General features: G+C 39.4%; 1 protein-coding gene and 1 pseudogene across 1 annotated transcript; one reads left to right on the top strand and one right to left on the bottom strand.

The window, feature by feature from the left end:
* On the top strand, window positions 1–24,838 carry LOC133093027 (vomeronasal type-2 receptor 1-like). The gene is given in 7 exon segments (XM_061192761.1): window positions 1–242; window positions 4,879–5,170; window positions 7,749–8,621; window positions 14,523–14,750; window positions 21,813–21,936; window positions 23,758–23,916; window positions 23,919–24,838. Coding segments are annotated over 7 exon segments (2,838 nt in total).
* Window positions 12,698–13,712, bottom strand: LOC133093780 (RNA-binding protein with serine-rich domain 1-like; annotated as a pseudogene).
* Window positions 24,839–26,346: the final 1,508 nt, after the last annotated feature.

The raw sequence follows: 26,346 nt of genomic DNA, 5'->3' as shown, positions 1-26,346 counted from the left end.
ATGGCTAGCAGAAAGAAATGCTTGGTTCTAGGACTGCTTGCCTTTTCATGGGCTGAATTGGGCATTGAAGGCAAAGAAGAGGAAGAAGAACAGACCTGTCAGCTGCTGGGCAAGTTTGATTTGAATGGGTATGTAGGTGCCAGAAACCATTCACTTGTTATTGGAGGACTGTTTCCTCTTCATTCCAGGACCACCCAAGCAAACGAGTCTATTTTGGAGCCAGTATCAGCAAAATGTGAAGGGTAAGCCATTCTTTTTTTTTCTTTTTACATCAGTTGTAGGAGGTGGGGTAAATGAGGGGGGGGGTGTGGGAATCAGAGTCTGGAACTGGAGCCATGATGCCAGCCCTGACTTTGACGCTATTTATTTGACTCAGGATAGGTACTTGCTGTTTCTGTGCCTCAATTTCTCCGAGGTAGACGTTCTAGGATTGCTTAGAAACAAGAAAGAAAAAAGACAGGTTTTATATGATATAGAACATTGCTCCTCAGAGGGTGGTCTGTGGGCCATCAGCATCATCTAAGAGCTTGTTAGAAATGTAGAATCTCAGGCTGCATCCCACATCTGCTGAATCAGAATCTGCATTTTGACAAGACCTCCTGATGATTCATGTACACATTAAGGTTTGAGAAGCATGATGTAGAGTTGTGCAGTGTTGCAGCTTTACTTTGAATTGTTATTAGACTAAAGTCTCCCCAAGTGAAAATACACAGTGCTGGAATGCTGATTTATTTATGAGCTAGTGTTTATAGCAAGATTCCTCCAGTTGGAAGGCTTCTGCCCTACTCCCCTCATCCCAAAATTGTCGTTTCAAGAAATGGGATCCATGACTGATAATCTGAATTTGCAAGGAATCCATTGTAAGAAAAGCAAACATGGGTTATATTTCTGGGTGTGAAACACACACACACTTTTGATATGAAAAGAATGCCAGAAATTAAAGGAAAATTACTGTCCACACTGTTCTACTACCGTAACAAAGCAGCTCTTTCCTTTCATTTCCATATATTCTTTCTCAGCCCTTTATATAAAGGCAACTGTAATTTTTTCATAGTGGTGGCAATAGCATGGACACAGTTTTATATTGGGCATTTTATATCATATCTTAATCACTTCCATGATGCTGTGTGGTAATTATAATTACAAACACATGCTGTAAAAATTTTGGGAACTTCTTATACAACTAAATCTTTACTGATCATAACTCCTTCCCTTTGGTCATATTTCATGCTACATGTTTGAAATAGCACTAAAGGGGTGGATAAACTGTATGCTGGCAAAAGGAAAGGATTGCAGTCAGTCTGTACTTAACTCTTCCTGAACCTTCTAATTCTTTTCCATTCTTACAGTGAAGCAAAGGGAAGTAGGAAAGAAGCACTTTTGCTCATGGCTACATTATTTAGAGTCAGTTCATTATTTATCAGAGAAGTTTTCAATGATTCAATCTTTAATAACATAAAATGAAAACCAGAGTTTGTCATGGTATAATACGCTCATATTCCATCAGTGGAATCACTTAACTTGTTCTTCACCCTTCATTGGAGCTTCTGAAGGTTATCTTCTAGCAAGGTAAAATAGAAAGGCCAATATACATATTTTTAGTAAAAATCCACCCCCTCGTTAAAAAATAGTTTGGTATATCCGCTGTGATTGACACAGTGGTGAGAAGTAAGTATGTCCCATTTAAAAAATAATTCACTGTATCAGGGATATTTTGCGATTTTAAAAAAATAAATTATTTATTTATTTATTTTGGGCTGCGTTGGGTCTTCATTGCTGCGCATGGGCTTTCTCTAGTTGCAGCGAGTGGGGGCTACTCTTCATTGCGGAGCACAGCTCTAGGCACGCGGGCTTCAATCGTTGTGGCACGTGGGCTCAGTAGTTGTGGCTCACGGGCTCTAGAGCACAGGCTCAGTAGTTGTGGCGCACGGGCTTAGTTGCTCCATGGCATGTGGAATCTTCCTGGACCAGGGCTCGAACCCATGTCCCCTGCATTAGCAGGCAGATTCTTAACCACTGCACCACCAGGGAAGTCCCCAGGGATACTTTGATTTCCATCTCTAGTCCACTGTTCTTATTTAATTTTCAGAGTAGTCTGATAGTTGCTTTATATGTTCAGTCCAGAGATCTTAATTGTAATCAGTGGGAGAGAGCGGGTGGTGTGTGCTTACTCCATCTTGACTTTAACTCAAAGCCTAAGGACCCTTGAAGAGATTACTTCAGCATCTTCTGACTGCCAGTGTTGCTGCCGAGAAGTCTGATGACATTCTGATTCTTCATATTTTGTATGAAACTTGTTTCACATGATCCAGGGCATCTAAAAAGCCAGTTCCTTGTCCTGAATGTGGATCAGTAATGTAAGGCATCATTGCGGGGATTCTGCTTGTCTCCCAGCTTGTTGACTGAAACCCAAATTGCTCATCTTCATGCCATACAAGCCTAAAACTTACCCAGCACTTAAATCCATCCTAAACATATCTATTGGATATTAATAACATTCCATATTTACATTTTTTGATATATTTGCTTCAAAATTAGAGCTATATAATGTCTTTTCACCAATAACCATCAACAGTTTCTATCTATCTGTACCCAATTCCAATGTTCTCCTAGCCTCCCTCCCAATGGGAGAGCCCTCATGGGAGGCCTGGATAGGTGGTACTCAGGAGCTGGGCGTAATCAGATAACAATTTCATTTTGGCGTCATTAACGTTTACCTATAACTGATCTAGATATGCGAGTTGGAGTTTGGAGAAGTCTCATTCTGAAACCCACAATTTTAACAGGATACTAGTTTTGGTTGGCCATCAGCCAAAGTGAACAGAAGAGGAAGACTTCTTTTATTTTGAAAATGTTGTTCAGAGCAGAGAAGACAGTGAAATGGAGGGAAGAAGGGAGTATTTTAATTCTTGTTTTGGTTGATCTAAACAAAGTTAAGATTTAGAGAAATTTTCTGCGGAGCAAAAGGTATACATTGTATAATGATACTGTGAGTATCATAATGGAAATCAACAAATGAAAGAAAAATCATCCCAAATCCCACCCTTTCAGTAATTATCCTGTACTCATTAAAAATTTTTACATGTTGATAGTTATCCAAATGTTCACATAATTTATGTGTAGTTTTAATTATAGTATAGAAACAACTTTGCATACAGACTGTTTTACCTAATATTATATGCATGCTGCAGTGTAATTTCTCTAATCACAGTTTTTTAATGATGGAAAATGTTCCTATCAAGTCAATGTACCATAATGAGCATGTAAATTCTTTCCAATTTTTCAATATTATAAATAATTCTAAAATGAACAGTTTGGAACATACCTAGTTTTTTCTTTTGGGAAGAACAGTACCTTCAGATAAATTCTCTGGGGTGTAATTATTGATTCAAAGCAGGTGAACATTTTCTAGCTCTTGAAATGTATTACTCTCTCACCTTAAAAAAGATATTGCTATATTTATTTCAAAAATGTGTATGCCAATTTGTATGGCCATCCGTGTAAATTTAGAGGCCAGTTGTCTTAGGACGATAAAGCCCTTCATGTTCAGACTCCTGATTCTCCAGTCTCCTCTTCCCGTGCCATACCTATTCCTACCCTGTTCTCCAAGTGTCCTGATCTTCCCATTCCTAGAACGTTAGGTTCTCTTGTTGTCATGCCTTCACACATACCGTGCCCTCTGCTTGCAGCATTCATCCCCTGTTTTTATGTTATCCTTCAAGACTTAGCTTGGCTGTTAAGTTCCCCAGGGCAAGGTTCCCCACCCCTTTAACTGCTGGTCCCTATGTCTACCCCTATCGCTGTGTTTATCGTTTTGTGCATGGCTATTTTTCTGTTTCTTTGCCTAGACACTGCAGTGTCTATCTTTTTCACTGTTGCATTTATAGCGTCTAGCACCAGTGCAACTCAGTAACTACGTGTTGAGTAAAAGGCAAAGCTAAACTAAACTAAAAAACCCAGTTAAAGAGACATGGAGGAAAAATCTAATCTGCCAACAGGGCTATTTGCTATTAGATATTTAATTCAAAAATATTTATTGAGTAGAAGATAGGGAGTTAGATACTAGAGCTACAGAGGACATTAAGAGAAAACATCCTTGAGGTCCTTGCTTTCAAATAGGTTAAAGTTTGGTTAAAATTGGGAAGAAAGAAAGAGAGTTGGAAATAGAATATTTATTTTTAATGGAGAAGAAATTGAAAAAAAATGTGGTGACGGACTAAAGAGAAGTAATTTTCCTTTTTGTGGCTAGGGACTGCAAAGGAGGAGGCATCTCATTCATGGTTAAATGTAAGAATGATAGGAAAGAGACATTTCTTAATTAAAAAATCTCAACACTAACAATCAAATCATGGCAGGAAAAATTATCTATTGGAGTCATAATATATATCGTATATATAAATATTATGTACTGCTTTTATGTAGTCCTATCATAAGTATTTTCATGTATTTACAAAACTTTTATTATTATAATTAACATCTAGAAGAAACCAGGAGAAACCTATAGGAAGGTAAGGAAGAGGGAAAGGAGACTCATAGGGTACCGGGGACTTCCAATGAATGGGGAAAAATGTATTGAGGAATTATTGCGTGTTCTGCGTGGTGGAGAGAATTGCGAATATAAGAATATTTTTGTGAAAAGAGATAATCAGCTGTCCAAAAAGATGCTTCCCAGCCCAAACCAATCAATAATGAATATGATTCATACTTGAACCCTTTAAATTGCAATATCTTTTTATGAAATATTAACATGCTCACACAAGGCAGGTGCCCCTGACGTTTTGGCAAAATGCTCTCAGCACCAATCCCAGCTAAAAGCTGCTTTCCCCTCCACAGATCCACCCACTGACTAAGGCCTTACAAAAACTATTTCCTTTTCAGGTTCAACTTCCGGGGATTCCGCTGGATGAAAACCATGATCCACACCATCAAGGAGATTAATGAAAGGAAGGATATTTTGCCCAACATCATTTTGGGCTATCAGATCTTTGATATCTGTTTCACCATCTCCAAATCCGTGGAAGCGGCATTGGTATTCCTCACAGGGCAGGAAGAAAACAAGCCCAGTTTTAGAAACAGCACTGGGGCAATGCTGGCAGGAATTGTTGGAGCAGGTGGACCATCCTTATCAGTTGCTGCTTCAAGAATTCTAGGGTTGTATTACTTACCTCAGGTATTTCAGAATATTGTGCTGGGTACTAACTTATAAAGAAACACAAGGTATGTGAAAATTGCTGCAAAGAGTAAATTAGGTGCTCAGGTGAGGCTGGGATAAGTTACACAGACAAACAGGATGGTGGTGATGCTGATACCCCTAATTACTCTGTTCAGTCTGGCCTCAGCAAGTGTGACTGGTGATTTCAGACTCTTCTACATCCCTTAGGATCCTGCCTTAGTTTTGAGCTTGAGATTGTAACCCAGTGATTTGTATGTTGACATCTCAGTAGGCAATACACTCGAAAACACTGGGTGAAGCACAGAGTAGGTGATTGAGAAATACTTGTTGGTTGATAGATGGTATAAGGAACTCATTTTGTTTCTGGCCTGTATTAATACTTATTAATCATGACCCTTTTTGTTCATACACTAACATACTGAAATGAGCTGGGATACTAATTTACAGATTATTTTAAATTCAGGGACAGTGACACATTTCAACCTAAGAATAAATGATATTAGGAAGAATGGATGAGGACATGGGGAGGGGGAAGGGTAAGCTGGGATGAAGTGAGAGAGTGGCATGGACATATATACACTACCAAATGTAAAATAGATAGCTAGTGGGAAGCAGCCGCATAGCACAGGGAGATCAGCTCGGTGCTCTGTGACCACCTAGAGGGGTGGGATAGGGAGGGTGGGAGGGAGACACAAGAGGGAGGAGATATGGGGATATATGTATATGTATAGCTGATTCACTTTGTTATACAGCAGAAACTCACACACCATTGTAAAGCAATTACACTCCAATAAATACGTTTAAAAAAAAGAAAAGAAAAGAAAATATAAGTAAAGCTCTATATTTATTTCCAGGGGTGGTTCACAAAAATATCAAGTCAGGACTTATTAATGTGAAGGATGATTAAGCTTATTTGTGTTACTGAAGTAATGGGAGAAGTTAAAATAATTGTTAAAAAGTGGCATTTACAAAGTGTGCCTTATAAAGCTGCAAATACAAATGTAGGGGGAACAGGGTAGTACTGAGAAACAGAACCAAGAGGAGGGGTCAGGTGACACAGCCGACATCTTCAAGGTGGGCTTCATGCAGCTTAGACAAACTGCTGCTGCTGTGAGCTCTGCTTTCCACCAAATACCGACTGTGGTCCAGGCACCTGCTAGAAACCTCTAGGTAGATCTTCTCATTTAAGTCTTGTAGTAAATCTTCAAAGAGGGTAAAAGAAATCTTACATACAACAGGCACTTTCACTTGTGTTGTCTCATTTAATATGCTGAGCAACCTTAAAATGTAGATGTCATAACCCTGATTTCACTCACGGGGAAACTGTTTTCAGCAGGTTTTAGTATCTTGTCCACAATCTTACACTGATTATGTAGCCGGAATTAGAAATCAGGTGTCTCTGCTTCCTAAATGAGATTCTTTCCTGCATATGGCTTCCATCATGTTGGTGCTTGTGAGGTTCCAGAGAAGAATGTGAACTTTAGCCAGTGGAGTAAGAATAGGACAAAGGATAAAGAGAAAAATAGGAATAATCTGTCACTTATGAAAGAATTGGCAATCATGGAGCTATGTAATTATAATATAGGAGGTCTTATTGGAGGTGATGCAGTAATAACATGGGATGGCAATGGGATGGGATAGGAGAGAATGTGACATATCTTCTTAACTGCAGAGTCGCTGAGGCTGAGAGTAAGGTACAGCAGAAATGTATGTAAGATTGTCAGAAATTCATGTTACTGGCCATTCTACTTTCATTCTTAAGTTCTTGCTGATAGAAAATATGCACAAGGACCACTGGCAAGATGAGAAAAATACCTCTTCATTTATCTAGCAAGTGCCTATAAAATGAGGGCCTCTAGTAACTCTGTTGGAGAATAAGACTTAAACCTGAGGTGGAAGTGGAGTTTCCTACCATCTTTCTCCGTCTAAGTCTTAGGACTTAAATACCGAGAAGTCCTGGCAGAGAGAAACAAGGAAAGAGAAGAGGAGAAAAAGAGAGAAAGCGGTGGTGACGGAGAGAGAGAGAGAAAGGAAAGAAAAGAGGAGAAAAAGAGAGAAAGCGGTGGTGACAGGGAGAGAGAGAGAGAGAGAGAGAAAGGAAAGAAAAAAGAAAAGAAAGAGGAACTGGGCCTGACAAATAGATTATGAGTCTGCTTACTCCATCATCTGTATGGATGAGGAGTTAGATCAGACAAAGAGCCTGGATGGCTTGAATCACACACCTAGTCTCAAGAAAACATAGATGAAAGGACTGGTCACCTCCCTTTCAATGCTGTGACCCCGAGTATGAAAAGTGGTGCATTGAATGTCATCACCTTAATAATTAGCTCCTCCAGCTCCCGTGGGGTGGGGTGGGAATAGGGTGGGAATAAGGAGGCCCAAAGCACTCCCTCTAACAGTCCCCACCACCCACGGAGCAGGGAGAGGAGTAGAAGTCCTTTTGTCTCTGGAAGGGTGTGAGAATAAAGGGAGAACTGTTAAGTTCCCTCCTTCTCCAATACAAATACTCAGAGGTTGTGGAATTTGAGGTTTGGCTATTGCTTTCTAATAACTGCATGAATATTTTCAGTTGTAGGTGGGTTATGCCTCTACCTCCTCACTTCTTAGTGACAAATACCAATTTCCATCTTATCTTCGCACAGTAGCCAGTGATAAGATCCAGTCGGAGGCCATGGTACAACTTATCCAACATTTTGGTTGGGTCTGGATAGGCACCATAGCAGCTGATGATGATTTTGGAAAATACGGAGTAAAGATTTTTAAGGAAAAAATGGAGAGTGTCAACCTCTGTATTGCATTCTCCGAAACCATTCCCAAAGTCCATTCTAATGAGAAAATGCAAAAAGCTATTGATGCTATAAGGAACTCAACTGCCAGAGTCATTGTGCTTTATGCGTCTGATATTGACCTAAGTCCTTTCATGCTGGAAATGGTTTACCATAACATAATTGACAGAACACGGATAGCGAGTGAAGCCTGGGTCGCCTTGGCTCTCATTGCAAAGCCTGAATATTTCCCGTATTTTGGTGGAAGTATTGGATTTTCAATACCAAGAGTTGATATACTGGGATTAAAAGAATTTCTTTATGATGTACATCCGGGCAAAGATCCAAATGATGTCCTGACCATTGAATTTTGGCAAACTGCTTTTAACTGTACTTGGCCCAATAGTAGTGTTCCATACAACACTGAACATAGAGTGAATATGACTGGTAAAGAGGACAGATTACACGCCATGTCTGATAAATTCTATACTGGAAAGGAGAAGTTGGAAGATCTTAAAAATACCCATCTGGATGTGTCTCAGCTAAGAATTACACACAATGTCAACCAAGTTGTGTATTCTATGGCATATGCCCTGGATCGTCTAAGTAGATGTGAGGAAGGACACTGGCCATATATTCCAGGAAACACCTGTGCATATATACTGATTTTTGAGCCTTGGCAGGTAAGTTGTGGTTTGTTTTACTTCATGATATAGTTTGACATAAAAAGCATTCATACAATTAAAACCATTGATCTGCTTTTGTACTTCATAGACATGATTTTATCACATGCCCCCTAAAAGAATGGCTTGCTTATGTTACCTAAATGGGCATTTTAGAGTTTCCATTTGTTAACAGAGTTATTATTAGGTTTGTTGTGAATGATAGAAAACCCCCCAAAACAGTGCCTTAAACAAGATAGGATTTTTTCCTTCACATAAATGTAGTTTGGAGATTAGCATTCTGGGACTGAAAGAGTGGCTTAGGGATTGAGGTTCCTTCTACCTTGTCATTTCATCACTCTGAATCTGTGGGTTCACCTCATAATTCCATATGGCTACTTGGGCTTCAACCGTCATGTCCGCACTCTAACCAGCAGGAAGGAGAAAGGACAAAGATGCGTATATGGCTCCATTTAAGGACATTTCCTGGGAATTACTTACAATTCTCCTTACATCCCATTAGCCAGGATCTAGTTATATGGTCACATGTAGCTGCAAGGGAAACTGGAAGATGTAGTCTTTGTGCAGTGTCAGAGGGACCATGCTAGGGCGTGAAGGCCAGGAGGTGAAGATTATTAGGACCACCTTGGAGATTGGCTCTCACATCTCCTGTCTCAGGTCTGACGTCCCAGCAATTCATGTTGGGACACAGAAGCCCTAATGGTCTCACCAAGATGCACAACTAATCAGAGAGCTCCTCTGCTTACATCCTTCAGTACCTCCCCTCTCCTATAAAGGATAAAGCACGAGCATCCCTGGTCTGACACTGTCAGCCCTCTACGATCTAGGCTGTCAGCATCTCTGACTCCATTGCTCTTTCCATGACCCTCACCACTTTATTTTCCAGCAACACAAAATTGCTTGTCCCAACAGGGTCCACAGTGGCTGGAACCACTGCATCTTCTCTTTTATTTTTATTTTCAAATTGATCCCACAATGCACTTAGTTTTGTATCTCTTTAGCCTCCACCAATCTGTGACAGTTCTTCATTCTTTCCTTTTTTTTTAATGAACATGATACTTTTCATAAGTACTGGGAAGCTATTTATAACATGTTTTGCAATTTATGTTTGTCTAATTTTTTTCCTCATGATTACATTTAGGTTATGCATTTCTGGCAATAATACTGTAAAAGTGATATGTATCCTTTTCTATGTCTCATATCAGGAGGTACATGATGTCACTATGTCTCATTAATGGTGACATTAACTTTGATTACTTAGTGACAGTGATGTCACCATGTTTTTCCATTATAAAGTTACTATGTTTTCCTTTGTAATTAATAATTATATTGTGAGGCAATATTTTGAAGCTCTGAAAATATTCTGTTTTTCGTAATGCTTTGATCCGCAAAGTTTAGCATCCTTTGATGATGATTATTGCCTGAAACAACTATTACTGTGTTATTTTTAAAATGGTGATTTTTTTTCTATTTCCCTCATTCCTTCTACATTTATTAAATGGAGTTATACTTTTCCCTCACTAATTTATTTGCATCACATGGACTCATGGATATACTGTTCTATGATTATAATAATTCATAACTATCATTATGCATTTTGTTGCTCAAAATTCTCCAGGTTTGACAATTGGGAGCCACTTTGAGTAGGCTCCTATTTCGTTTTGACATGTCACTGTAATTTCTGATTAATTTACTTTCTGGAACGCTAAGATGTTCCAGGCTTGTCTTGCATTTCTCTGCCCCAGTCTTGAAGTAGCCATTTCTCCAGAGTCCTATTTCCATTTGCTGGAGAATGGAATTTAGAAAGCAAGATCTGAGTACTAAGTTGTTCATCGGTACTAGGGAAATTGTGGTAAATTCAAAATGAGAAATTAAGTTATGCTATAGGTGAGTTCTTTCATTTTAAAAGAAATCCTCTGAGTACTTCTTTTTTAACAAAAAGGATCTTTTTGTATGGTAAACAACAATGCTCTAATTTATTATTTGAAGATTTCAATATTACAATTTAAATTTGCTCAAAAAGCAACAAAAATGTGTTAGGATTGCAGAGAAAAGAGTTTTTAGGGAGGGTCAAGGGACCACATAGTGTCAGGGTGAATGGTGGTGGTGTAGTCCAAGAGAGAATTCATGCTCCTTGACACATTCCCTGAATGATGTAAGTAAAAACTGAAAAGCAAGACCTCACGGTAGAGAGAGTTAATAGGCACATTTAAGGATGCTTCATAAATGCATCAAAAAGTAAAAAATTGTGATTTATTTAAAACCAAAATGATAATGCAGTCCATAATCATTTTTTTCAGCTTATCTCATTAGCAGACTTGGTCAGAATATATATATATATATATATATATATATATATATATATATATATATATATATATATATATGTAAAGCCCTTTTACTCTTGTGGTTTATTTGGACATTTCTAAATTCTTTTGCATGCCTCGTGGTAGGGAACTGTGTCCTACCATCCAATGATGATAAGCAGATGGAATTATGGAAAGGCTGTAAGGTTGCAGCCTTTGAAAATTTCCTTGCTTGAGTCTTCTGAAGATTGGGAAAGAAAAATGTGCCTCTCCCCAGTGGACTTGGCAGTAAAAGTCACCCTGTTGTGAACTCTGATGTAGATTTCATGTTGACTGAGAATAGCATACAGTAAAAGAGGGAGAGATAAAAGAGCAAGTGACCTGGAGTAGCCCTACTGGTAGATGGTGATTATTATAATACTTACCTTTGTATACTGACTTACTAAAAGCTTCTAGCTGTATTACCTTAATCTCTACGACAGAAGTAGGGCAGGGATGATTTCCCTTCTTTTGCAGACTGGGAAACTAATGCTTAGTTAGGATATATGACTTGCCTAAGGTTATGTCTTTTGACAGAGCCAAAATATGACTCCAAATCATCATACACCATAATTAAGGCTCTTTCTGCTATGTTGTTTCTCTGGTTTGTGGAGGGTTAGGGATTGGACTGGGCCCTCTGGTTGGGAGACCTAAGTCCAGCATGTGGTGCTGACAAAGACCAAGGGCACAGGATATATCTCAGTGCAGACTGGTTACCTTCATACTAAAGAACATATGCTCCTACCCCGGCTAAGGTTGACTGGGTAAAGCAAGAGTACTAGAGGTATTATTTTGTTAGGGGGTTCCTATTGATGTCTGTGAAGTTATTCTGTAGGTGTACAATCAGCTCCATCCACTTTTGTACTCTTAGCAATGGCCTCTTTGGCACACCCTTGTCTCACATATTATTCCCTTGGCTTAGAATCTCTTTGATTCCATTATTTGCCAGGCAAATTGCTACTGTTTTTTTTCTTTTTCTGAGCTGCACTCTAATCCTAGGTTTATTCAACACAATTCTTTTCTCTACACAACAAAGTACAAACACAATATTATCTAAAATGCCGCAAAGTTACAAAACTCAAAACAGAAAATGTATAGTACTGACTGTACAATAAAAGCCAAAAAAGCAATGTACATGTTGCCAAGGTAACCTGCAGGACCACCATGAATACCAACACAACGTGGGGGGGTGGTTCTGTGATGACCCGACAGAGCTGGCTCTCAACTTACGAGTTTCAGAGAGAAAGGGAGACGTGTGTGTGCATGCACATGAGTATACGTGAAAAGAACCATTTTGGATATTAGGCCCTAGAGGTCAGAAGAGGACTCAAGCAGAGGGGCAGGGCCAGGCTAACAGGAACGGCAGTTGCGTAAAATCACACCCTGTCCTGTGGGACCCTGCAGGCCAACAGGTTAGGGCACGAGCAGGCCACCAGATCGGCCCCAGGTCATCTGTGGCATGGGAAAACATGCTCCCAGACTGGAGCTGTACCACCTCCGGGAGCCCCCTGCTCATCCCTGCTGGCTTTGCCACTAAACTGACTCTCAGGAACTAGAAATGTGGAGGCTTTCTAGCCAGAAAACTGGAGGGCATCTTTATAAGCACGACCCCAAACCAACAACACCGCTGCAGCCTGAACTCTGCTGCGAGGGAAAATGTAGCAATTACTGCCTTCACCTTCGAAGCCTGCCTCTGAGTGAGGGATTTCTTTCCTACCGATCCTCCTTCGGCTAGAAAAGTGACAAAAGTGAGTTGGATGGGATACAAGTCACAGGGCAGAGCTTCGGTGGCCCTGCGTATCGGGAGGAGTTGGAGCTGGAGCGGCTCCTGTGGTGCCGGCGTACGGGGGACCGCGCCGAGGGGGACGCGACCTTCTCATCCGTGGGGGTGACCTGCGCCACATGGGAGGCGGTGGCAGCACTCTCCTGGGAGGGCTGAATCTCCTGAGGGGGTGGCCGAGGCCAGGGGGCCAGCACAGCGGTGGCAGTGATCTCCTGGCCATCGATGTGTCCTCCGTCCATGTGCTTCAGCGCCTTCTCGGCCTCATCTGGATGCTCAAACTCCACATATGCGTAGCCTTTAGACAGAGGCGGGTGCATCCTTTCTACAGGCACGTCAATCATTTTAATTTTCCCATAGATGGAGAATATCTCCACGATATGATCCTTGCTCACATTCCTGGTGAGCCTTCCAATGTGCACTTTGGTGGGTTTAGGGGAAGCGCTCCGCCTTTTCCTTTACTTTTCATCTCTTTTGGGTGGTTTGGATTTGGAGCGGAAACGCCGCCTGTTGTCCTGCCTGCGCCAAGAAGGACTCGGAGAGCCAGGCGAGCTGCCGGAGCTGGAGCTGCGGGATGTGCTGGAACTTCCTGAGCGGCTCGATGCTGAAGATGGGCTGGAGCCGCTGCTGGAACCCGTGCTGGTGCTCGAGCCCGAGCTGGAGGTCGAGATGGACCGAGACCTGGTGCTGCTGCTACCACTGGAAGCGCTGCGCCTCTTTCGAGTTTTATCCCTGCCACGATCCTTCTCGCTGGACTCCTTGGTGGCCCCCTTATCTTTAGAGCGGTCCTTGGACTTCTCATCAGAGCGGTCTTTGCGTTTGGTAGGAGAAGGAGCCCTAGTGCTGGACTTTGTATTATTTTCTTTGACTGCTAGCAAGGTCTTCTTTTTCACTCCTGATAAATCCATTCTCCCCTTCTGAGGTGTTCAAAGCAGCAATGGCGACCTCACTTATCTGAACTCTCACTTCTAATCGATTGCAATTTCCGCCAAAGTGCAGCATCTTCCAGCCGCCGCGCCCCCCTCCCCCTCTCCTCAGCCTCTGAGGCCGCACAGCAACACAGAGTACATTGAATTTACTATTAGTGCCTGTTTATTTGTCTAAGCCCTTCTACTGGACTGTGAACTTTGCAAGGGTGGGGAATGGGTCTTGATCTTCCCGTCTCTAGCACCTGCCATGCAGGGAAGGGAATGATGGTAGTAGGGTAGACTGGTACCTATTAGTGAAGAAATCTAAGAGAGAATATCCTCTCTTCCCTAGGTTTGTAGGTATTAGGAAATATTAGGCATCACTTTACCTAGGTATAGATCAGTACTGTCCAATAGAAATTTAAAAGCCACACAGGTAATTAAAATTTTTATAGTAACCAAATTAAAAAATAAAAAGGAACAGATGAAGTTAAATTTAATATATTTTATTTAACCCCAAATAATATTTTAACAATTGGTCATAATCATGATAACTTAATATAAAAATAATTACATGAAATTATTAAGGAGAGAGTTTACATTTTTTTGAACTAACTTTTGCAACCCAGTGTGTATTTTACCGTTATAGCCCACCGCAATTTGGACAGCCACTTTTCAAATTTCAATTGTCATATGTGGCTAGGAGCTGTTGTATTAGACAGCAAAGGTATAGAGGAATAGGAAAAAATTCAGTCCCATCAATTAGATATGAGTTTTGAGATTATTTTCTTTATAAACCCTGTTTTCTAGGCAATCAAATTTTTACAAATTGTTTTTTTCCCTGTTGTTTTTCCCCCTTTTTTTCTAGTTAATGTATTATTTGAAGACACTTAAGTTTACAACCCATGATGGAATGAGAATAGAAATTGATGATAATGGAGCTGTGACTGGATACTATGATATCCTAAATAGGCAATTAGATGATAATGGAGAGATAGCCTTTGTGAAGGTTGGAGAATATATATTCACAAACTCTAAATTTGAACTCGTGATGATTAAGAATGAGACAATATTTTGGAACACTGAATCATCAGAGGTTAGTTACTCTATCTTATTTTGTTTATATATAGAGAGAATTGCATTTCTATACTCTTTTAGGTGCTATGGAATATCAGAAACCTAGAGTTGGCTATTCCAAGTTAATTTTCCCAAATAAAATACACATCTTTTCTATATATAGATTCAGATCTTTTGTTTTTGGAACTTTTCTTTGATTATAGTTTTAAATATTAGTTCTATGATTTTGTTTTCCTTCTTCAAGTACTCCAAAGTGTTTGACTTCCTTTGTCTCTTCCTTTTATTCACTTTCTCTCTGATAATTTTTGCTTTATTCTTTATCTCCTTCTTATTCTCTTTATTGTTTTCCTGCCTTTATTCAATGTCCCTTATTAACTTTTCATTCAAGTATATATATTTTGAACACCTTGTGACTTTTATCTTAATTTCTGAAATAGTTTCTTTCCTGAGATAAATGAACTTTTTTCATTTCTGCCAGTCTTATATCCATTGATGTTTTAAATTTTAAAATATCTGATTCGAGATATTTTTGACATCTACAAGTGCTTTTCTGAGAATACTTAATTGAAGTGCTAGGGTATCTATTTAAAGTGTTACAGTATTCTTCTGCTTAATGGTTGTGTGTATATGTTTTAGAGGGGAATTTTAATTTACTGGAATATTTTTAAAAAATTTTTATTGAAGTATTGTTGATTTACAATGTTGTGTTAATTTCTGCTGTACAGCAAAGCGATTCAGTTATATATATATATACTTTTCTTTTCCATTATGGTTTATCACAGGATATTGAATATAGTTCCGTGTGCTACACAGTAGGACCTTGTTGTTTATCCATCCTATATATAATAGTTTGCATATGCTAATCCCAAACTCCCAATCCTTCCCTCCCCCACCCCCCTCCCTCTTGGCAACCATAAGTCTGTACTCTGTATCTGTGAGTCTGTTTCTGTTTCATAGATATGTTCATTTGCATATTTCAGATTCCACATATAAGTGATATCATATGGTATTTGTCTTTCTCTTTCTGCAATGAACATTGGGGTGAATGTATCTTTTTGAATTATGGTTTTCTCTGGATATATGCCCAGGAGTGGGATTGCAGGATCATGTGGTAGCTCGATTTTTAGCTTTTTAAAAATTTTTTTTATTGGAGTATAGTTGCTTTACAGTGTTGTATTAGTTTCAGGTGTACAGCAAAGTAAATCAGTTATACATATACATATATCCACTCTTTTTTTTAAGATTCCTTTCCCATATAGGCCATTACAGAGTATTGAGTAGAGTTACCTGTGCTATACAGTAGGTCCTTATTAGTTATCTATTTTATATATAGTAGTGTGTATATGTCAATCCCAACCTCCCAATTTATCCCTCCCCCCCCCCATTACCCCCTGGTAACCATAAGTTTGTTTTCTACATCTGTAACTCTATTTCTGTTTTGTAGATAAGTTAATTTGTAGCCTTTTTTAGATTCCCCATATAACCGATATCATATGATATTTGCCTTTCTCTGTCTGACTTATTTTGCTCAGTATGACAATCTCTAGGTCCATCCATGTTGCTGCAAATGCATTATTATTATTATTTTTTATAGCTGAGTAGTATTCCATTGTATATATGTACCATGTTTTCTTTATCCATTCATCTGTCAATGGACTTTTAGGTTGCTTCCATGTCCTGGCTATTGTAAATAGAGCTGCGATGAACATTGGGGTGCATGTGTCTTTTTGAATTATGGTTTCCTCTGGGAATATGCCCAGGAGTGGGATTGCTGGGTCATATGGTAGTTCTATTTTTAGTTTTTTAAGGAACCTCCATACTGTTCTCCATAGTGGCTGTATCAATTTACATTCCCACCAACAGTGTAGGAGGGTTCCCTTTTCTCCACATCCTCTTCTGCTGGAATGTTTCGATTTTCATTTTTTGTTTTCTTCCTATAGTAAACTTATATGGAGGCACAATTCTATCTTTGGTTGTTTTTATGGACAAGGATGTGGGTTTTGGGTGGATCACAATTCTCTATTTCAAGACTGCCTTCTTCTGTTAGTAGAGTGCAGAGCAATTTATTTAAGAGATAACTTTTGTGTGGAAAGGGAAGGCTTAACGTGTCTTTTGATTTTATGGTTCACTCTTGTTTCTACAGAGTTCTTAATTTTCCTTTCTTACTTTTTACCCTTTCTGTCACTTCTCCCTCTGTATACTTTCTGGTCTCACTGCAGGGGTGAAACCATCGCTTTGAGTCCCACCTTCAAGACCTTGCTCTATAGCCTGACATTTTCTTTCTAGGAATGATTTTGTCTACTCTCCAATAACCTTAGCTTGTCTTCTCCCCCTTACTCTTTTCTGCACAGTTTCCCCAGAGTTCCATCATTTCCCATACACCTAGGGATGAGGAGGGAGCTCTAGAGGTGGCCGTGCTGGAATTTAATGGCTGTTTCTCTAGTTATAAGTACTTTGAAATTCATAATATTTTCAGGCTGTTTATGATGCTGAAGTTGTGGGTCATGTGTGGTTTTATTTACTCTTTTTTTCTTTTAAATCTGTATGGTGTTTTTCAGAGACTGTGTGGAGAGATTCACAGTTTAGTAGTTACCATTACCCTGGGACAACCCAGAAGTCCTTCCCTTCCCTCTCTGACCATAGTTCTGGAGGAACTTTATTTCTTCCTCCTTTTTTTTTTCTTATTTATTCCCAGGGTCAAAGAATGTGAAGTAGGATTTACAAGTTCATAATGTAATTTGATGTAGGGAACATTAGCTTCCAGTATAGTATATATATATATATATATACACGGGTGCACAGACATGTCAATAAGCTTTAATATATCATTCAAAAAATCCTTTATTGAGAAATTGTAGGAGAAAAGGGTGAGTTTCATAAATTTCAAAATTCTTTTAAATAATTGTTTTCAAAATCATTCTGGAAAGCAGTGGATATGAGGTTTGAAGATTTGGTTGTAAAGTACTTACTCCAGATAAAAAGCTGTTATTTTCATTATTATTGTTATTAATTTTTACTTATTAATAATGAATTATTATTCATTATTCATTATCATTACAATTTTAATTCCTCCACTTCCTATAGCAACAGGCGGGCTTTGCTCTGCAGAACTGCAGCTCTGAACATTTTAGAAGAGAAGCTAGAGACAGGGTGCCCTGGTTACACAATGTAAAGATAACACCTAGAGAAGCACTGGGGAAACCTCATCACTTACCAGACCGCTGAACTTTTTACCCTTAATGAAATATTAGTTCTAGGAGAGGAGAACTGTAGGGCTTTTGATATTCTAGTTTAGTGTTTATCTGTGGTGTTACAGTAAACCGATAGGGTGGTGGAAGAGCATTGGCAATTTAATCTTCCATGTGAATCTTCTGGAGGAAGCAGCAGGAGTGAGAGAGCTATAAGTGGGTGTCAGGACAGCCAGCAGTTTTTCTTTGCAGCTGCAAGACTTTTTTGGGGGGAGGATGTCTTTCTTCATCTTGTTTCTTATTCATGTATCTTCCCTCTTCTTGTGTGGCCCTTTTGACCTGGGATCTGAGATCCCCAAATAGTCTTTTGAATCATACTGGGAAAGGACATAAGAATACAAGAAAATTAAGATTTCCAAGCTCCTGTGCTGTGCCAGATACCAAGGGGATCTTTTTATCTCTTTTTTTGGTCCTTGGTTTTCCATGGGTATCAATAAACATATACAGACTCATGTATACTCACAGATACATACACACATACATACATGCATACACGCTGGTTCCTCCCTTTCTTAACCTGGCCTTAAGCAGCTCTTGAATACATTTTGGCAGAATAAAAATAAAAACTTAGTGTTTGCCACTGTAGGGGCCATAGTTCTTCTGCATTTTATTTCTTTGGCTTAGAGCTGCTCTGTCCAATACAGTTGTCCCTAGCCACACATAGCTTTTAAAATTAAAATTAACTAAAATTAAAAATTTGCTTCCTTAGTCACATTAGCTACATTCCAAGTACTCAACCGCCACGTGTGGCTAGGGGCTACCATATTGGACAATACAGATATATAACACTTCCATCATTGCAGAAAGACAGAGCTGCCCTAGGCCTAGCGTATAAACCACCTTCTGTGGCCCAGAGCCCTCTCCCTGAATGGGGCCTGAGACTCTTCCCTTTTGTATTCCTGGTGCTAGCCATAGAGCAGGTGCTCAGTATAATGTTTTGCATGAAACAAGAGAAGATGCTATTGCTTGTATAAGCAAAGTTCATAGAACGCTCATTCTACTAAAAATTGATAGAAAAGTAGTAAAATGTACTAGTAGATTTCTATTTTAATAATGTTTCATTAGAGCATAGTAATTTGATTTTTCTCATCTTTATTAAAATTAGGGTTATTTTTGTTTTTTTTAATAAATTTTATTTTATTTTTTCCCCCCAGCCATGCTGTGCGGCTTGTGGGATTTTAGTTCCCTGACCAGGGATTGAACCCGTGCCATCCTCAGTGAACATTCGGAGTCCTAACCACAGGACCGCCAAGGTATTCCCAAGGTTATATTTGTATAATGAAATTGGTTCAAATGTAATTCAATACAAATTCACTAAGCATGTACTATGAGTCTACCTCTGTGTTAAGCACTGCAAAAAGACCACTGCCCTCACAGCACTTAAAATCTAATCATTAATTAATTGAACAGATATTTATTGAACACAATATTATATGTACTAGACACTGTTCTAGGAACTGGGGATGTATTAACATACAAAACAGAACAAATCCCTGCCTAATGGGACTAACATTTCAGTGGGAAGAGACAGGCAATATACAAGATAAATAAATAAGTGATATAGTATTTTAATGGATGATAATGTTAGGGAGAGAAGAATAGCAGGGATTGAGATAGAGGGTGCTGGCGGGAGTGTTGTAATCTCACATAGTGTGGTCAGGGAAGTCCTCACTGGAGTGACATTTGAATGAAAACTGAAAAGAAAGTGAATCCATGCATTATCTAGGGGGAAAGCATTCCAAGCAGAGGAAACAGCAACTTTCAAACCCTGAGGTAGGGGTGTTTTTGGCATTTTAGAAGAACAGGAAAGAGTTCAGTGTGGCTGGAAAGAGTGAGAGAGAGAGAGTAGTGGGAGAGGAGGTAAGAGGGGTGAGAGAGGGTCAGATCGCATAGAGCCTTGTGGGCTGTTGAAGGACTTTGGCTTTTACTCTGAGTGAAATGGGGAGCCATGGAAGAGTTTTGACACAGGAGAGTCATGATCCAACTTAGAGTTTACAGAATTATTCTATCTGCCATGTTGCAAATAGACTGAAGGGGGCAAGAGTAAAATCCACTGGATTTGCTGATGGACTGGCCTTGGAAGTGTCCTGCATCAACAATTAGTAGATGATATAAGGCATGATTTAACTCATGATAATAAACTGAATCTGGAGGTTGGTAAGCAGATGGGCCTGAGTGAAGGTATGTGTAGGCAAGTAATAGAAGATATGGTTGGAGATGATGGGTGAGACTGGTGGTGTCAGTGACAGAAACAGGGAATTCGGGAGGAGGAATAGGGTAAATGGGGGTAGTTTTGGACATGTTGAATTTGAGGTGATGGTGGAATCTCAGAGTAGGGACATGTTGGGAGCTTAGGATATGGAATTAGAGGTCAGGTGGGAAAAGTTGGTGCTACAGTCAAGTTTTGGATGTTCATAGGTAGAGGTGCTGGTTGAAGATAAGAGAATGAATGAGCTGCTTTATACTGAGAGATGAAAGCAGAGGATCAAGGACCAGAGCCAAAAAAACAACAAACAAACAAACAAACAAACAAACAAAAAACGCCCACAGTGATGAGGTAGGTAGAGGAAGTAGAACCAACAAAAGAAATAAAAGGACCCAATGGAAGCCAAAGGAGCCTGCATCTCAAGGAGGAATTGGTCAAGAGTGCCAGATATCCAAGAGAGAGAAAGGAGAATGGTACTAGAGCAAGAGCTGTCAGACTTGGCAAGAAACATTTTAGTGAGGTGAGTGGGCTGGACGCTAGATCATGAGGGTTGAGAAGGGAAAGGATACTGAGAAACAGAACAAAAAGGCATCAGCTTACTGTGATGATTTTCAAAGAAAGGTATATGGAGAGCCCTTTTCAGAACACTGGGTCAGGAGAGAGGAAAAATAGTCATTCTGTGGTGATACACACACACACACGCATGCATGCACGCACGCATGTGCACACACAACCCTTTTAAGAAGCCTATCTATTGTGTTTAGCAATACATACTTAAGTAATCTTACATACCATAACTGAGCTCATAGATTTCTGATATTTTCCACTGTTATCTAATTCAGATTTATCTTGGGAAACTCAACATAGGAAAATTCTGATTTCCAAAATGAATCTTTTCACTTTCCAAAATGAATCTTTGCTTAATGAAGAAATACAGCTTCTCTCCTTTTAAAATAGGAAGCTCCTCGCTTACATTTAGATATAAACCGATTTACAAACATTGATTTATAGTGGGTTTCAATGTGCACAGCCATGTAGAATGTAAAGGGAGACCTATGCTTACCACTGAGTTTTCTAAGCTCTTTTTGTGAGAAAATATTCCAGCGCTGTGCCTTGTCCACTCTTCCTTTTTGCCATACAACTTTCCACATGGAATGGACCTTTCATTGTTATTTTGTACTGATTCTGTATGACACATCTTCAGACTGTGTTGGGATGACCTTGCTGAGAAGAAGTCTTTCTCAGGCACTCAAGATGATTCTTGGGGGTCCCCCTCAAGCAGAAACAGACTTGACAAATTATCCTCTCCTCAGAGCCCCATGGACATGGAGCCTGGTCTGAGTCTTCAAGGTTAGAAAGAGTTAGGTTTGGGATTAGCTTTGATAATTTCTAGAATCAACCACAGGACTTTTCTAGAATCCCTTTTCTAGAATCAACTACTGGACTTTTAGCAAAATTCCTCTAGGCTTTCCATGTTATTATTCTCTTTGTCTGTTATTCTTGCCCAGCTATCCTGGGTTTCCCAAGATATTGCAAAACTTCCACAGAAATCCAGGTGGAAACTTTCTTAGCCAGGCAAGGTAGAGACAAAGGGCTTTGTTACATGCATTGTATTTGTCTTTGCTAGCTTCCCCATTCAGTGTGTACTGACCTGTGTCAGCGTGGGACCCGGAAGGGAATTCGTCATGGGGAACCAATATGTTGCTTTGACTGCATCCTGTGTGCTGATGGGCATGTGTCACGGGAACCAGGTAGAGATGGTCACTTTTTTCACTGATATTAAAATGGAAGGAGATTAAACATGTTTGGGCAAAGAGGGCCTTGGGAGCCTTCTTTATAAATAGATGTGAACAACTTATGACAAAAATTATAATCCATCAAATTATTGGATGTTCTGTGCAGTGCAAAAAATTATAACATTGTGGTTTTTTTATATAAATTTATTTGTTTTTATTTATTTATTTTTGGGTCTTCGTTGCTATGCGTGGTCTTTCTCCAGTTGTGGCGAGCGGGGGCTACTCTTCATTGAGGTGCGCAGGCTTCTCATTGCGGTGGCTTCTCTTGTTGCAGAGCATGGGCTCTAGGTGTGCGGGCTTCAGTAGTTGTGGCTCGCAGGCTCTAGAGCGCAGGCTCAGTAGTTGTGGCGCACAGGCTTAGTTGCTCCGCGGCATGTGGGATCTTCCTGGACCAGGGCAGTTTTAGTTCCAAAGCTGCTACATTTGGGAAAAAGACCAGCATCCATGAATTTAAGAGGGGAAAATTTTTTTTTAATGAAATGTGAAATATGAATACATGGGTTCGCAAAAAAAAAAGTATTTAAAATTATTTCAATTTCTGAAATAGATTAAATATTAGTTATGGAAAAATGTGAATGAGTAGTAAATAAGTGAATTACAGTTCTATGTTTTACAGAATTATCTCTAATTTAGAAATATAAGATCTAGAAGTACATCCCTAAAGGCAAAGACCATAATTACTCAAAGTTTGTAGGACAGGTGAATTCTATATCTCCTGCTCTATGAATTTTTCACTACAACCTGTTGAATTGCTGTTCTTGACCAGAATTTTAGTTGGGCTTGGTATGCTTAGCCCTATGGAGCATGTTGCAGCAGGTTTATTTTTATCTCTACCTTCTGTTAAAGATAACAAATTGTATGTCTCTTGCCAAAAGGCCCTCTATAGCAATTTAGTTAAAAAAGGATTTTAAAAATGTAAAATTTTCCACAAATGGAAAACAAGCACAAGGTAATCTGAACAACTCCTTGACCCCATGTGGCCCACTCTCTGCACAGAAACAACAAGAGAAGTCCAATCCAGCAGTCGGAAGTGATTGAAAGAGAATTCCAGTCTTTACCTGCATCTCTCATAGAACAGTGAAGAGATCCATTTCATAATCTACCACAAATTCATCTCAGATTTTTTCTTATGTTGCAATGTTCTCCTTTAGAGCCTCTGCCCAGCTAAATGCCCCAAAAGTTTTTTCAACCTTAGTCAACGTGGTTGTTGTTTTTGTTTCCTTTCTTCTAATTCTCAACCTTACTTTACCTCTTCTCTCAAATCTGCATCTGGAGGGTGAGGAGAGGAAAGCTGAGTGGGCAAAGACAAAATTCTCTTCAGTAGGTGGAGGAGAAGCTGAATGCAAGATTGAAAACCCTGGTATTTTAATCAACCTTAGCCCTGTCACACTACTCTTAATTGTTTCACCTTAGTAGCTTTAATGTTCTCAGATATTTGTGGATTGTTCTCGGGCTTATGAGGGTACACACCTCCCTTCTCAATTAGATAATTGGAAGAAAAAGAAAGAGGCATCTTACTGAAAAAGGCCCATGCAGGAAGAGCTGAAACCAAGACAGGAGACTGAATTTCCAAAATTGAAATCAATTCTCAATCTGTAATATTAGCTGCACACTCTAAGACCATTTTATCACTGCTTTTTTTTTTGAGATATTATATATTCTCTATAGAAAATTTCAGTGAGTCTTGCATTAGGCCTTTGGCTCCTCTGGGCTATTCGAAGCTGAAGGGGACAAGTGGATTTCTTTGCAGTCAGTCCTCTGTTCTTTGTTCATTAGGTCAAAGGGAGTGTGAACTATGTGGTGAAGACTATTGGTCCAATGCACAAAAGAGCGAGTGTGTGCTGAAACAGGTAGAATTCCTTGCTTATGATGAGGTCCTGGGATTCACGCTTGTCATTCTCTCCATCTGTGGGGCGCTTGTGGTTTCGGCAGTCACATTGTGTATGTGATATACAGACACACTCCGCTCGTGACTGCCAGTGACCGGGAGCTGAGCTTTCTCGTTCAGGTTTCTCTTGTCATCACGTTGCTGTCTTCCATGTTCTTCATTGGCAAGCCATACAACTGGTCCTGCATGGCCCGTCAGGTCACTCTGGCACTGGGCTTTTCACTTTGCCTGTCTTGCATTCTTGGAAAGACTATTTCGCTGTTTTTAGCCTACAGAATTTCCAAATCCAAAACCCAACTTATATCCATCCACTCTCTTTATTGGAAAATCATTGTGCTAATGTCTGTTCTAGTCAAAATTGGCATATGTACAGCCTACTTAGTATTAGAACCCCCAAGGGTGTACAAGAACATGGAATCTCAAAATATAAAGATTATTCTGGAATGTTATGAAGGTTCTATAGAATTTTTGTGCTCTATATTTGGGATGGATGTCTTCTTGGCCTTGCTGTGCTTTCTTACAACCCTTGTGGCTCGCCAGTTGCCGGATAATTACTATGAAGGAAAATGCATCACCTTTGGGATGCTGGTCTTTTTTATTGTCTGGATCTCTTTTGTCCCTGCTTACTTGAGCACCAAAGGCAAGTTTAAAGTGGCCGTGGAAATATTTGCAATCTTGGCATCCAGCTATGGTTTATTGGGTTGTATATTTGCTGCCAAGTGCTTCATTATTTTGCTGAGGCCAAAGAGGAACACGGATGAAATTGTTGGTGGAAGAGTTCCCACTGTAGATAAGAACATCCAACTGACTTCAGCCTCTGTGAGCAGTGAGCTCAACAATACCATGGTGTCAACTGTTCGGATGAGTAGAGTCATGGGTTGCATGTGTCACTCAGAGCTGCAATGGTGGTATGGTTCAACATCCCCTTTCAGGTGGTTCCCACAACAGCTGCCTGATGTTCTGGAGTAATTCTGAGGATTTGGGTTCTGGTAGTGTAGTCAAAGCATGGCAAATGAAATCTCATACCATTTAGCAAGAATTCGAGTAACTGTTACTTTTTTTTTTTTTAACATCTTTATTGGAGTATAATTGCTTTACAATGGTGCGCTAGTTTCTGCTGTATAACAAAGTGAATCAGCTATACATATATATATATGTATCCTCATATCTCCTCCCTCTTGCGTCTCCCTCCCCCCTCCCTATCCCAACCCTCTAGGTGGTCACAAAGTACCGAGCTGATTTCCCTGTGCTATGCGGCTGCTTCCCACTAGCTATCTACTTTACATTTGGTAGTGTATATATGTCCATGCCATCCTCTCACTTCGTCCCAGCTTACACTTCCCCCTCCCCACGTCCTCAAGTCCATTCTCTACGTCTTTGTCTTTAGTATTGAAATGGTAAACCACTTCATTAAAACCTTTCATAATACTTTGGTATAAGGAGTGCATGGCAGGGAATTTAATAGGCACAAGTAACCTAACATGGTGGATACAAATATTTGGGTCTTGAATATGTTTTTTCCCCCTATATCATGGGTGTCTGATCTAGAAATTTACATTAGACAAAGTCACCTTGTGGGGACCGAAACAGACATCTTGTTCTACATCCTGTTAATGCCTCTACGGAATAGACAGCTTTGCACTGACTGAGGTAAGAATTACATACAGCTCATAAACTTTCCCTTGGAGCAGAGCATTTGGTAAGAGAATTTTTGTTTCAAAGGACTCTGCATCATACAGAGAATATTGAAGGAATTGAGATGTGAACAAAACTCAGTTCTTTCTTGAATTCATAATGGAAATCAACAAGTTTCTCCCAGAGGGAAGGCAAGGCCTACCTGCTCCAGATTTTCCTGGAGAATAAGTAGTAAAGTATTTGAGTTTCAAAACAGTCTTCTTAAAAAATAAAAATGAAGGGAATTAAGTGTCAGCAAAGCAGTTATTAAGTTGATTATATAGTGAATATCCAGCTGGCAAAAAAAAAGCAAATGTTTACCTAGAGGAGGTATTAGAATGAAAGATTTTTTAAGATAAATGAAGTGATAAATATTTGCCCTCTGATTATCCAGAGTTAACTAGACTGTTATAAAAATGTTTTCAATCTTCTTCCAGATATGAAAGTTTTAAAATGACCTATATATATTTATGTGCATATGAATTAAGTGTGTAGAAAAACAGAACTTGTAGAAATACTGATCAGCAATGGGTTTGGGAAACTAGAGAAAATAAATGTTATTAAAAGCAAAATATCAACTGAACTTGCCTGTTTAATGTTTACTGGTATAACCTTACAATTTTAAGATGCAGGTTTTATCTAAAGTGGTCCAAAGTTATTACTTGATGATTTGGTACAGATGCATTGTTATAGAAACTGGCTTATGGCAGATAAATTGAATAATACGTGATTGTCAAAGGATGATGGTCTAATTTTTAGTATTGATTTATTCTTTGTAATTAGTTACCTATCAAGTACCTATG

This window comes from Eubalaena glacialis, chromosome 6 (genome assembly GCF_028564815.1).
Source record: "Eubalaena glacialis isolate mEubGla1 chromosome 6, mEubGla1.1.hap2.+ XY, whole genome shotgun sequence".
NCBI classification, from domain to species: domain Eukaryota; kingdom Metazoa; phylum Chordata; class Mammalia; order Artiodactyla; family Balaenidae; genus Eubalaena; species Eubalaena glacialis.
The sequence above is the reverse complement of the archived record's forward strand: the minus strand, read 5'-3'. Positions and strand labels throughout refer to the sequence as shown.